Raw genomic sequence first — 12,728 nt, 5'->3', positions numbered from 1 at the left:
TCCAAGTTAAAACTTTCCACCATGTACAGTAAGCATCCTGAGTCCTCCTAATTGTCATAGTAAGCAAACTGTTCATGTTTCATGGTCCTTCTTGAATATGGAGTTGACAATCCAGTCAACTGTCAACTCTAAATGCTTCAAAATCATGAAACTGACCCCAAGTCATGAAATTGAGGTACTGTTAAGCCATGTAGCTCATGCATACAACCACTTTCTACGTATCAAGAATGGGAAAAGGTGAAGGAATTAACATCCCAATTGTAGGGGTTCAGTGGGTGAAGCATTAGGAGATGAATCCTTGGCAGCACTGTAGTGAATAGCAATAGTTCTACTTGTCCCACACCACTAATCTTACCACAATATTTCAAGCATCCTGGAAACACAGTAAGAGTCAGCAATGCTGTGCTTCTTGATCGCTTTGTTAGTTCCTGAAATTATGGGAAACTCACCTCTGACCTATCCACTGTTTTCAGTCTCCTTTGTGCTTTTTTCATTTGTGAAACATCATCTGAGTTATGTTTTATGGCAAGTTTTTCCAGTCCCTGCTCATAGTTAACTTCTTCCAAGACAAATTCAATGGGATTTGAAAGTGTAGATTTGTTGAGGAGCCTCATGTGTGCCAGAGTGAGTGTGTGGAGAGAGCTTTAGCTCCCTCAGTTCTGTTGTTCAGGGATGACTTGAAGCTGCACAGTGGTATCTATAGATATTACGTAAAGTTGTTTGGGGCATAACTTTTATGAAAACGAAGACAGGTTCAGGAGGAGGCTGTAGATTCCCACCTATACCTCTTACAAATGTACTTAGTATATCATAATGTAGTCAGTTGTTTGCATGCAGAAGTGTTGACTTTAAATAATGTCCCAAGCAGATGGCACTCATTCTCAATAGCCTTGAATCCTGCTTACCACCTCATTAGTGAGGCGTAAGAAACCAGTCAAGTTGCTAGCTGTGCTTCTCAGCTGTTTCTCAGAGGTATACCTGTGAAACTCTCCACTGGGACATGGCAGGGGAATTTGCTTTTTTTCACTCCTGTAACTGAGAGATGCACTCAAATAGCTGACCTTAAACTTTCTAGTTACTGTATCTGTGGCCTTAGAAGAGGCAAATCATGCCCGAAGCTCATAGTGGAGATGCATTTAACGCATTTAAAGCTATTGCCAAGCTCCTCACACCTCCACAGAAAGGATGGGAGCCCACACTGGCGCTTTCTATCTTTAGATTGGATGTTTTTCTCAACAGTAGGAGCAGCTCAGCTGTGCTGTGTAGTACCACTTTGAGTGTTACCAGGCTGATTTTGACCTATGCCTCCCAGGAGAAAGTGAAAAGCAGAAGAGCTAGACTTTGTGTATTTGCTTCAAGTCGCTGTTTTGGTTTTGTGGTTGTTGTTTTCTTTTTAATGTAGCTGATCTGTTAGATGTGAAATCCAAGTCTTACAGCACGTTACCTTAAGTGTGCTGTGTGGTTATTTTCAGAGACCTCTAAAGGAGACTCAGAGATTGAGTATTTCCTTAGAGTCATGGTCTTGGTACAGACAACGTGCTGTGTGCTGAGTTCTTCTATTTGTGTGAGTCATGAGCTACAGGAGTACTAGGGGCTTAGTGGGTTTATATGCTGGCACTGAATCTGAGACAGAAATGAATCAGTAGTGAAGCTCAATCAAGCACAATCTTCCTTCTGCTGGAAAGAATATAACAAAGTGATTGGTATCACTGTTAGCACTGTGGTGCTGCTGCTGCCTGGAAAATGCCATGGGAAGGACCAGGGCTGATGTATCCCACTGGCAGCCTTGATCAGGGCTCCTGCAGAGTCCTGCTGAATATGAATGTCATTCTGGAGAAATCCGTCCAGGCAAAAAGGCTTCCTGAGTAGTAGGCAATCTAAAAAAATAGGAGCCAGATGAAAAACATGGATCCAGGCTGGGCCCTTCCTTTACTTAGGAGCTTCTAAAAACTCAAACTTTAACTCATTACCTTCGGATTCTTCATGCTTTTCTTTTGCTCCCACCTTGGCCTCTGAAGGTCTCCTTTCTTACCTGGTTCTGCTTTCAGAGCAAACTGCCATAGGAGTCTGGAAAACCTTTTAGACTGAGCTCCCAGGTCACCTTCTCAGAGCCTCTTCTGTGTCACTGATTCCAATACCTGCAAAAAGAAATGGCACTGTCTGGTGCTTGCCTCCTCTGTCGACTCTGCTGTCAGCCGGGGACAGGCTATCCTTGTTCAAATGCTTCCATTAAGCCTGAGGTAGAGGACAAACATTGCAGAGAACCTTCCTCAGAGCAAAAGCAGTATAGGGCAGGGTATAAACTGGGCTCTGTAGCCCCTGTCCCAGAGTACTAGTGGGACATCTAGCTCTGGTGGGAGCTAAGTCACTGCTAAGTGTTGTCAGTGAGACAGGGAAGTAATGTTCCAGAGAATGTCCCTCACCCTCAGGGCAAGGGCACTACAGCAGAATATAAGAGTTGCCAGGTGTGCCCGGGATCATAACTTGCCAGGCAGATCATGTCCGAACTATAACTCCCCACTTTACGCTTGTCAAATCTGTGACTGTCCTTGGCACCACTGTATTTCTTTGTTTTGTAGGAGCTTTGGCCCCTTCAGTAATGGCAGTCTTGAACCTGTCCAGAGGCACTGGGAACACTGATGGTACAGTCCTTCCATTGAGTGCTTGTCTTTATTTTTGTTCCTTGGCTGTCACTTTTTATGCCTTTTAATTTTAAACAAATAGAAATCCAAATTTGGAATGCTTGAAAGACTAAAAGAAAATAAAATGTAAGCTCCTTGAATTTTTCTTTATCTGTTTGGCCTTAATAATCTTGTCAGCAAGATGCTTGGCTTGTTAAATTTGCTGAAATATTTGTTCCTGATAAGCCTTATCAAGGAAGCTCTTCCCGCTTCTCATGCAGCTGACACTGCCCTCCCGTGCTTGCAGGCCCGCCGGCAGTGCGGTGTTTTGTGTGCTGCTGGGGATGCTCAGCCATCTCTGGGCACCGTTGGCTGAGCAACAGCAGCTCGTGCCAGCAGCACTTGTTAGCCCAGTATCCTCTGGGCTCATCCTTGAGTTGTATTGTGTTGTTTGCAGAAGAATGCAATGCAGGAGTGTAACATGCTTATTGTTTGTCTCTTCTAGTAAATTTAGCTGCTTTTTATTCTTTGACAGACCCTGCCCAGGAAATACCTGTTGTTTTGCAAGAGACGTACATTCACTTGTCTGTGCTTTGTAACACTGTCGATTTCTCAATCCGGCATGTGCAAAATCAGTGACACTGATGAGCAGCCATGCATCTTTTGCTCACCTTCATCCCCAAAGATACAATAGTCTGTTTTGTTTTGCTTGGGCTTGTTATTTTGCTGAATGAGTGTTTGGCTGCCAAGTCATCCGTTTTTCTCTAAATGCCAGAGAGCTTCAGTTACTTTAACAGCACCTGAAAGCCTTTGGCATTTTGGGGTCACTGGTTTGGACTTGCTGTCAGTGCTGATATTAATTTGACTTTTAAAATTAGAGTTTAAGCCTTGTGCAAAGCTACATGTGGCCAGTATGTTTAACTGTAGAGTCCATGGTTCATAAACTCCATCCACCAAAACCCGACAACTAATAATAATAAAGCCCCAAATGGGGGTGATGTGTATACATGTAAACAGACACATCAGCTCTGTCTTTGAAAGCAATTAGTGAGCAGGATTTCAGTCCAGCACCGGAGGCCAAAATAGCAAGACTATTTTTGACATGTTGCTTAAGCTAGAAGCAAGTCTTAGTGGCAAGGCATTAATCAGAAAAAAAAACCCAAACAAACCAAAAACAAGCAAAGATACAAAGATGAAATAAATAAAAACTTGCTCAAAGCTGTAAATGCCTCTCTGAATGTATTTGTGGGAAAATAGGGAATGACTTATAAAAGACTACCAAATCCACTTTGAATAGTGTTAACCTTTTTTAGAAAATTGAAAGTAACAAGGGAATGAATAAATGGACTGTTAAGCACAGGAGGAAAAAGGAATGACAAAATAGATGATTCTCCATGTCAGTTAAACATTAGCTCATAAATGTCATCAGTCCTTGAACTCAGTGTTTAGAAACCTCTATTCTGGTTTTAGGTAGCAGTATCTTTCAAAGTGTGTGACTTAAATGAGCAATTATTACTGTCATAAGTTATATTTCAAAGTTTCCAGCAATAGTAGTTGTATGAAATGCTGGAAAGTGATGCTGAAGAGCCCCTTGCTGTACTGGTTTGTGGCTTACAGGCATACACAATAGCAAACTTAGAAACCTGTGCTTTATTATTTCACTGTTTCAGGTACCTGCACCTCATTTCCAGAATGCAAGTGGTGATTTGTAAGGCTGAGCCCACAGGGGGAGGGGATGTGGATATGAAACCTGTTTTCTCTTATTACTTGCCCTCTCTGCTTTTGGTACTCCTCACCCCTACTTCCCATGCAGAGGGGTCACTTAGCAATGGGAGCAATCCTGTAAAAAAGCTGTGAAGAGATGCATGGCCTCAGGCTTTGATCTCAGCTGTGACAAGACTTTGAGATAAGATAGCTGGAAGCATACAAAAACGAGAACCCACCGCTGAACACTAGGAAAAATACTTTTGTCTAATAACGCTGTTGAGGACTTACTTTAAATGATCCACAAAGGTAAAACATTGCTCTTGAAATGTTTTCCATGAAGATATCTGTCTGCATTTCCTATGTGACTCAGATTAAGCAGGGATGGGAGCAGATGGTAAGAGCTGATGACAGTTTAGGGCATGCTGGACTGAAGGAACTGAGCTTCCCTAGAAATTCAGCAAGAAAGACTGCAGAAAGCATTAAGAAAAGAAAGAAGGTAATGTAGCTTGGGAAATGCTTACGGTCTACTGCAATAGATTGCAGTAGGCAGGCACGAGTCAAATGGGAGGGAGAGAAGATGGAAAAATGCCAAACAGCTTGGAAAGAGGAGGACTTCTGAGCGTTGACGTCAGGGAGCTGCACACATGAGCAGTTGGTAGGGGTAGGAAGAGCACTGATGGTGTAACGCAGCATCTTTGGTTTTGTTGTGGATAGACCTCTGAAACTGTGCTCCTAGGACAGCAGTCAGCAAAGTGATGCCCAACTTAAAAACCAGTGTACCCAAAGGTGGCCTCATAAGCAGGGTATGTGCATGAGTGAATTGAAAACTGGTTTGCAGTCTGGTGCACACAGGCAGATCACAGCAGAAAGATCAATGGAGAGGAATATTCCCTGCTGCTCCTGAGATCTGTATTACAGACCATGGCTGGCTGCATGCATCAGCAAAGCAAGCTGCTACCTAGAGGGCAGGTTGCCTGTTCTGCTTATATTGGAGACAATAGGTTTTGACAGAATGGCATGTTCCTCTCTCCAGCCAAGCTCTCCCTCCAGTGTGCAGGGGCCTTTGCCGATGGAGAGGCTGGTATGTGTGGGTGGCAGCCCCTCCTGTGAGCCAGGGACTAGCATCAGCCCCTCCAGCAGCAGCAATAGTCTGCTCTGCTTGTGTCACAGCCTGGGCTGCAGGACCAGTAAGTTGTGGTCTTCAGAGCTCTCCAGTGGTCCTCTGCCTCAGCCAGTCTTCTGCATGTGGCAATGGCCAGGGGGAGGTGGAGTGAAGAGGAACTGGTGAAGCTGGGAGGCGGAGAATCTCCTGGCTCTTCTTAAAGTCCCCCTGAATTATCTGCTGACCTCCACTGCCTTCCCTCCAGATTCTGATTAACTAGCAGTCAACTCAGTGTTACACTAAGCCTTTGCTTAGGTGTTGCCTCTGACAGCTCAGTTCTTTCTGCCCTCCCAGACTCTCCTATCTCTTCCTCAGACCTCTTGACTACAGCCCTAAATCAAGGTTTTGCTGGGAAGTCTAAAGCCAGTTCTGTTGTGAAGGTTGTTCTTCAGTAGAAGATGTCTTCCTCTTCCAAGTGACATTTTTGTGGCATTTGTGTACAGAGGGCAAAAGCAAGGGTTAATGCTCTGACAGGCTGAGGGCAATGAATTAAGAGTATGCTGTATGTGTAGTTAAACAGATATTCCTGGTCCTCCTCTATTTTTATTGTTATGGTTGTTGTTAGTCATTTGTAGGGCATTTAAGTGAAGTTCATCCACAACATAAATGCCTGAAACTGAGGAGGAAGTCAGAAGAAAGCATTAAGATTTCCAAGTGGAGATGACCTCTGTTGCTCTTTGAGCTCAGACTATTTTTGGCAGGAGGAAAATGGAGAGAAGACTTGCCTGGGAAAGGAGGCAGTGCTGCTGCCAGCCCTTGTAATTAGCCAAAAGGTCCAGAGAGCGTGAGGAGGAGGTCACAGAGCACATGGCTCCTGCCATGGCCCTGCTCCATCCAGAATAGTGCCTGCAGGAATGTAAAGCCTAGCCAAAGCCCAGATACTGCAGCTGATCGCGTGTGAAGGCCAGAACCCTTCTTCTGGGACTAATGAGTCTGTTAATGTATAGCGTGCACCATACAGGGTGCACAATGCTGCAAAGTCTTTGGAGCAGGAAACGCATAATCTTCTGTGTATGCACTGAGGACTGATTCAGTTCTTACCAAGTGCCTCCAAGCATGCTTGGAGGGAATAATTATTCAGAGTAAACTTGAACCTTGATGACCCTGAATTGCAAGTGAACTTCTGAAATATACAATAATGGAATTAATCATTTATATCTTTGCTTAGTGGAATGGTAGAAGAAAAAGAATTGCAGCAGGCAAGATTTCTCTGGCAACCTCTAGGTCAGTGAATCTATCCTCTCTCTCTATATGTAAATGCCAGACCTGTCAAGAGCCTGTGTGCAAATATTTTCTGCTGATAATTGAAATAAAATGTAAGGGGGGTTTTATGAAGACATAATTCTTTTCATTTTTTTTAATACTAAGTCTCTTGTCATCTAAGGAAGGTAATCATGGAAACCAGACAACAAAAGAAGCGTTGTCAGGATTTTACTACAAATATTTTCCCTCCATGATATTTAATAGGAAAACCACATTTAATTTTTCCTAAAGCAACACATTGATATAGGCTGGGTTAAGGATGTAAGAGTGTGTATATTACACTCAGGAGTCACATGGTGATAGACATGGGCTTGATAGCAGAGACTATAGGTAAAAACCTCCTTTCCATGGCAAGGTTCCTTACTTGCTGCTTTCCTTAATGGGCAGCACCACAGCAGTGTATTTGTATACTCCCTGGAAAAGCTGGATCCAGAGCCAGTTCCTGACCTGAATTTTGTCTGTTTCTAACCAAGCATGGTTTCTCTATAGACATGAGAGCCAAGCAAACATGCAGGTAATAAGGGAAGAAGTATTTCAGCCTGCTTATTCCAGGTGTGGAGCTTTACACTAGTTCCACTGCTTTTTAAATTTCTTTTGTCTCCATCTCTGTTCAAGCAGTGGGTAAGTTCAGTTTCTCAAGAGCAGCTTGACTTGCGAGGTCTCTCAGTCCTCGTTAGCTGATGGAGTTATGTGAAGTGGAAGACACTTTAGGACTTTAAAATAATGATGTGTGCTTCTTGAGAGGCATTTCCCATCACTTCTGTATTGGATTTCAGAAGCATTTTAGGTAACCAATCTATTTCTCAGGTGCCATTGTGGGTATTTTATTTCCATGTACATGGATGTGTTTCACAGGTCTGTTTTTGATGTCTGAATGAGACAACTGAGGGAGGGAGAAAAAAAGCCTTATACAGGAGATGATGCAAAGTAAGCATAATGATCTAGACAACTAAGATGTTTCCTCCATAGAATCTCATGTCTTTAAGTTTTTCGTGTGTCACCATATTTCGAACTGCATGGATTGGCATAGATTTTGATAATAGTCTTCACTTACTCACTTGAAAACATAGATTTAAAAACCTTCAACACTTTTTCTGGTCTTCACAACTTTGCTGTGATATCTGACAGGATGCCAGATGGCCCGAAGAGGTAAACATCAAACAAGTAAAGTGTCCCTGCATCCAGCCCTTTGATGGTCTCTGTGGGACAGCTCGCTGGAGATTGATATCATAAAAATACTTGCACAGCACTTTCTCTGACTTTTGCCGAGATTCAGGTCCAGAGCACCTGTCTGTGCTCTGCAGTTCCATCCAGACCTGATCTTCTTCAATCCTTTTCTTGTACACACAGTACTTGCTCTCTTCTTGTGTTCCTAGCCAGGCAATGGTGATGGTGTTGCAGGTCCTCAGTTTGCTGAAGGACTTGATTTTTAAGCTCTCTGGAAGAAGTGGGAATAAGGGCTTGTGGAAATGGGGGGACACCTGTACTTTCACAGAAGAGTTAACTCTTCTGTGGACCTCAGCTGCACCAAATATATGTCCAGCAGCTTTCCCTTCAGTGAGAAATACCTCAGCCCTGAGATGTTTTCCGATGCCACTGTTTACCGTTCTTTGTTATGTGAACCTGTACTTGGCCACGACACAACTGAAAGGTGAATTGTATTTTCCTGTGCCTTGCCTGTAGTGTAGACTGTAAAATTTCTGGCTTCTTCCCATCCAGGACAACCTGAATCACTTTCCCATCTTTCAGCTCCATCACCTTAGGTTCAGGTTCTTCCAGGGTTCTTGCAAATGTCCCAGTGTAAGCAGCGCTGGCATTTGGAGGAGATTGACAACAAAGACATCGAAGTAATACTGAGTGCTGGGGACTGAGACTGGGCACTGTGTAAGTGTTCTTGGTACCCATGCATATCTGCCTGACTTCCCCACTAGTCACTTTGTTGATGATGCTCAATTCGCTGTTGGACAATATCATCACCTGCTGCGGTTCAAGAAGGTACGGAGAGAGAGACAAGCTAAACAGGTGGCAATTTCATTCCAGAGGATCTGATTGCTGTCTCAGCAGCACATAAGCTCTTGTAGTTGTGCTTTTCATTAACTAGAAGACAGTACTGGATGTTTTCTCTATGTTGCAAAACAGAGGGACTGTGTTTCCAGGTCAGAGTCACTGTTGTATGCCCAATGCCAATAACATCTATGCGTGGATCCATTGGAAGTTCTGGATAGAGGTGCCCAGATGTTGTGTCAGTTGTTAAGTACACGGTAATGTGTGTGTCTCGCTCAGTGGATAAGAACTCTAGCATGTAAAGGGCAGAATGAGAAGACATACCCATGTAGGTTTCCACAGAATTTCCCTTATAGTTAAAAATGGTGGACACCATGCTTAGAGCCTTCTGAGATTTTGAGACCTCTTGTGTATCGTGATCACCTGCAGGCAAAAAGCAGACTTGTAACTGTCGTTTAACAGAAGCGAAATAAAACACATCACATAGGTTTTATTGTTCATATGCCAGGGAACATCCTTTTCTTCCTAAAAACAATAATTAAAACTAAAAATACTTTTTGCTACTGGCAATTTATTAAAATAAAATTTGAGTAGCTTTTATTTTAGCAGCACAGTTGTAGAATTATGTTTTCAAAAAGACTATGATTATAAAACCACAACTTGCAATAGCTTGACTTGTATTGTGCCTCGTGTCCCTACAATTTTCTTCTTCCAATGGCTGTCTCCTTGGGTACTTTTCTTCAAGAAGACTCATACTTTCTATGAAAGGAGTTTTCTTTGGTTTACTTTTGTGCCAGTCTCCTATGAAGAGGGAGAATGTATTGCTTCAAAGGAATGTTATTTTAACTCCTCAGTCAGGTGTACCTACCTGACAGGTAGAAACTTGTTAATGGTAGCTTTCAGATTTCAGTTTGAAAAATGAATTTTAAAAAATCATGAAAGAGAATGGAATTGCCTCTTGGGCTAAAGGCAGTACAATGCCCACTGCCATTGTAGATGGTCCTAGAAAAAAAACGGCTAAGTCTTCTGCACATCACTGTGGGGAGCAAAATGACTGGTTCAAGTTGCTTAAGCCACAGAAAAATTGCTGAGACAGCAGAGGGAAGTTTGGGCCAGTATGAACGGCTTATGAAGCTGATCCGTGCTTGTGGAGCCCTGGACACCCAGTGTTGTTCCCAAATATTACCCTGTGATTTTTGTCTTTCAGATGTAATCCTTAATTTACTTGAGTTGATGGCAAAATCCCCTGGCCTCCCATGTTTCACCTGTGGAGACAGGGATGTCCTCTTCAGCCCATGGCAGTTTACAGTAGAGGGAAGCATGAGATGTTTAAGCTTGTTGGGAATTTCCTGTAACCCAACTCCTTATGACTAAGGTATGCTTTCCCTATCTCTGCTTAGGCAGATCAAGAATCTTACCTCGTGCTGCTTTTCCAAGGAAACTTGCTGAAGCCTTATGCATAAGTATACTCCATTCAATGGGAACATCACAGGGGGTCACTGTTATTGTGAAAGGTGCAAGGGCTCTGCTTTCCTCCAAAAAAAGTAGTACCTGTAAATTGTAGATTGAAAACAGACAAAGCGTCAGGAAATTCAAGTCTGCCTGAGGCTCCTTGTAATCAACCATTCTGATGCGGGTCACTCCACTGTAGGTAGAAATGACCACTCACCTTTGAGGTGTATCAACACAAGGGGATGGTGAAAGTCTGAAATCTTCGGCTGTGGGAGGAATACATGCTCTGCTTTTTTTCTAATACACAAATATTCACTGCAATTTTATCCACTTAGAGAATATTTTTCCCACTGAATTTTAATGTACTTCAGGTGAATATCATATCTCAGTACTTGATTATTTTGAATGATGGATATCATAAACTGACTGCCTTCCACATAATCACCTGTTGGCTAACTCTGAGGAATTTGGTACGCCTTTTCCCAAGATTTTCTAAGAGTTGAGTGAAAGCTCTTAAAGCATATACTCTTACATGTGCCTGTGTATCTGGGTCTTCCTGGGTGTCAGATGACGTGGATATAACAGGATAGTTTTAGCCAATCCTGAAGACTATTAGATGTCAGTGGCAGTTTCATCTAGGGCAGTTCTAACTTACTTGCCTTCATGACAGGCTGTGTGTGAACAGTACAAAGCACATCAGTCTGCTTGGTCAGGTTTTAATTCCTGCTTATTTACAGTAAAGCCCAGCCTCCCATCTCACTCCTTTGGTTTTCTGTTTTTCTGTTGTTTTGGTACATGTGGACTGTATACAGCCACAGAAATGTTTGGACTTGGATCAGTCATGCTGCAGTTAAATGAAGGCAGCTGGAGGGATTTTTTGTTCATTGATGAGACGAGCCTAGTCATTATGCATGGATCATGTCAGCCTAGAGGTCTGGCTTACTTTCAGGATATGGCTACTGGGCCAGAGTCAAGCTTTACTGGAAACAGCTCCGCATTCTGTGTCTTTTACTTTAAGCCAAAATTGTTATCTCTTGGTTTCTTGTTTGGATGACTCTGGGGTTCATAAGGTCCTTACCTGATCACCTAAACTGAAGAGGCTTTTGCTTCCTAATGGCAATCTTAATATTATGACACAAGAGCATATCAAATTGACTTTTCTCTGAGATTTCAACACCTGTTTGCCTCTAACAAGGAGAGCTGCTAGTTTTGCTCTTATGAGCACTGTCACATTGTGTAACATGTGCCGTTTTCCAGTTTCTTTCTGTGCAATGCATGTCTGAACCATCTGGCTCACTCCCTGCTCCATGGCTGCTCTGCTCGGGTGAATGTTGAAATCTGTACATGTCGGTCACTGTCCAAAGTGGAGTCTGATTAAACCACTTGAAGTGCATCTCTTCCCAAACAAGTAGATCGGTCTTTGCTACCCAAGATGCAGCACCAGTTGTAATATATAGATCACCTACATCTCTCGATATGGTAGAAAACTTTGCAGACATTTTAGGGAAGTGAAGAACCTGTGGAATTTCTACATGCAAAGCACTTTTGATCTTAGCAAGCTTTAGTGCTGTTCAACAAACACACTTCCAGCATGCAGGACGCTGGCAGAAGTTGTTCTGATAAGAAGTCTGTGCAGATAGTCTATTGATTTTTGGGAGGGATAGTTAATTTGCGAGGTAAAATTCTTGTATTTTACAGTGAATGTAGGACGGTCAATATGTCTCTGCAGTCCTGAAGCCAGGCTATTCATGTGACACAGTGTTTGTTGGAGCCCCCCTGTTCTGTGTCAGCTTTGCTGCTCCTGTGATGAGCAACCCAGAAAGCTGCCTGAAATGTGTACATGAATGTAAACTTCATCTCAGAGGGTTATTCCAGATTCTGGGCAATGTAATGACACTTGAGCTTGACAGCAATGGGGAATTTCTCTGGAAATTTAGTGGACACGGATAGAGCTCTGCAGCGGCATAGCAATTCTTGGCTTGTACTGGTAGCTTGCAGCTACCAGCATCATAGGGAAGTACCTGAGAATAGGAGTGACTGATTTGCTCTTACCTTTTAGGTATATCCTTCAGCAAGTGAATTGTAGTTTCCTTACCATCAGCAAGTATCAGAGAGTGGTAGAAATTGAAGAGATCAGTCTTGAAGCTGTGTTGAGAACTGGTGGTGGGTGCTTTTATGGAATGACACAAGCAAGCCATCATGAGAAGATGGAGAGGCAGATAAAACCAGAACCAGGACATCTTCATTACTGCAAAGTGAGATGACAAAAGTGAATGGAAACTGCTATTTTTGAGGGAAAAATAATCAGTGACCCTCTCTTTCAGTGCCTTTCCTGGTATTTATCATAATCACAGCAAGCCAGGCATTCAAACAGCGCCAGTGTCCATTTTGCTAAATTACTTGAAGTTCACAGAGCAATATTTCTCACAGGATCTCTCTGCAAAGGTTTAATGGCAGAAGCTGCTATGAAGCTTTTTATTACAGGAAAAATAGTCAATGTAGACAAGTGCAATATCACA

The 12,728-nt window shown here is 42.8% G+C and overlaps 1 protein-coding gene across 1 annotated transcript; it reads right to left on the bottom strand.

The window, feature by feature from the left end:
• Positions 1-7,825: 7,825 nt before the first annotated feature.
• Positions 7,826-12,449, bottom strand: LOC104382514 (protein NDNF). The gene is given in 11 exon segments (XM_009990478.2): positions 7,826-7,884; positions 7,887-7,958; positions 7,961-8,257; positions 8,260-8,355; positions 8,358-8,573; positions 8,576-8,618; positions 8,620-8,776; positions 8,778-9,180; positions 10,176-10,298; positions 10,301-10,308; positions 12,262-12,449. Coding segments are annotated over 11 exon segments (1,662 nt in total).
• Positions 12,450-12,728: the final 279 nt, after the last annotated feature.

This window comes from Tauraco erythrolophus, chromosome 9, assembly GCF_009769465.1.
Source record: "Tauraco erythrolophus isolate bTauEry1 chromosome 9, bTauEry1.pri, whole genome shotgun sequence".
Classification (NCBI taxonomy): Eukaryota; Metazoa; Chordata; class Aves; order Musophagiformes; family Musophagidae; genus Tauraco; species Tauraco erythrolophus.
The sequence above is the reverse complement of the archived record's forward strand: the minus strand, read 5'-3'. Positions and strand labels throughout refer to the sequence as shown.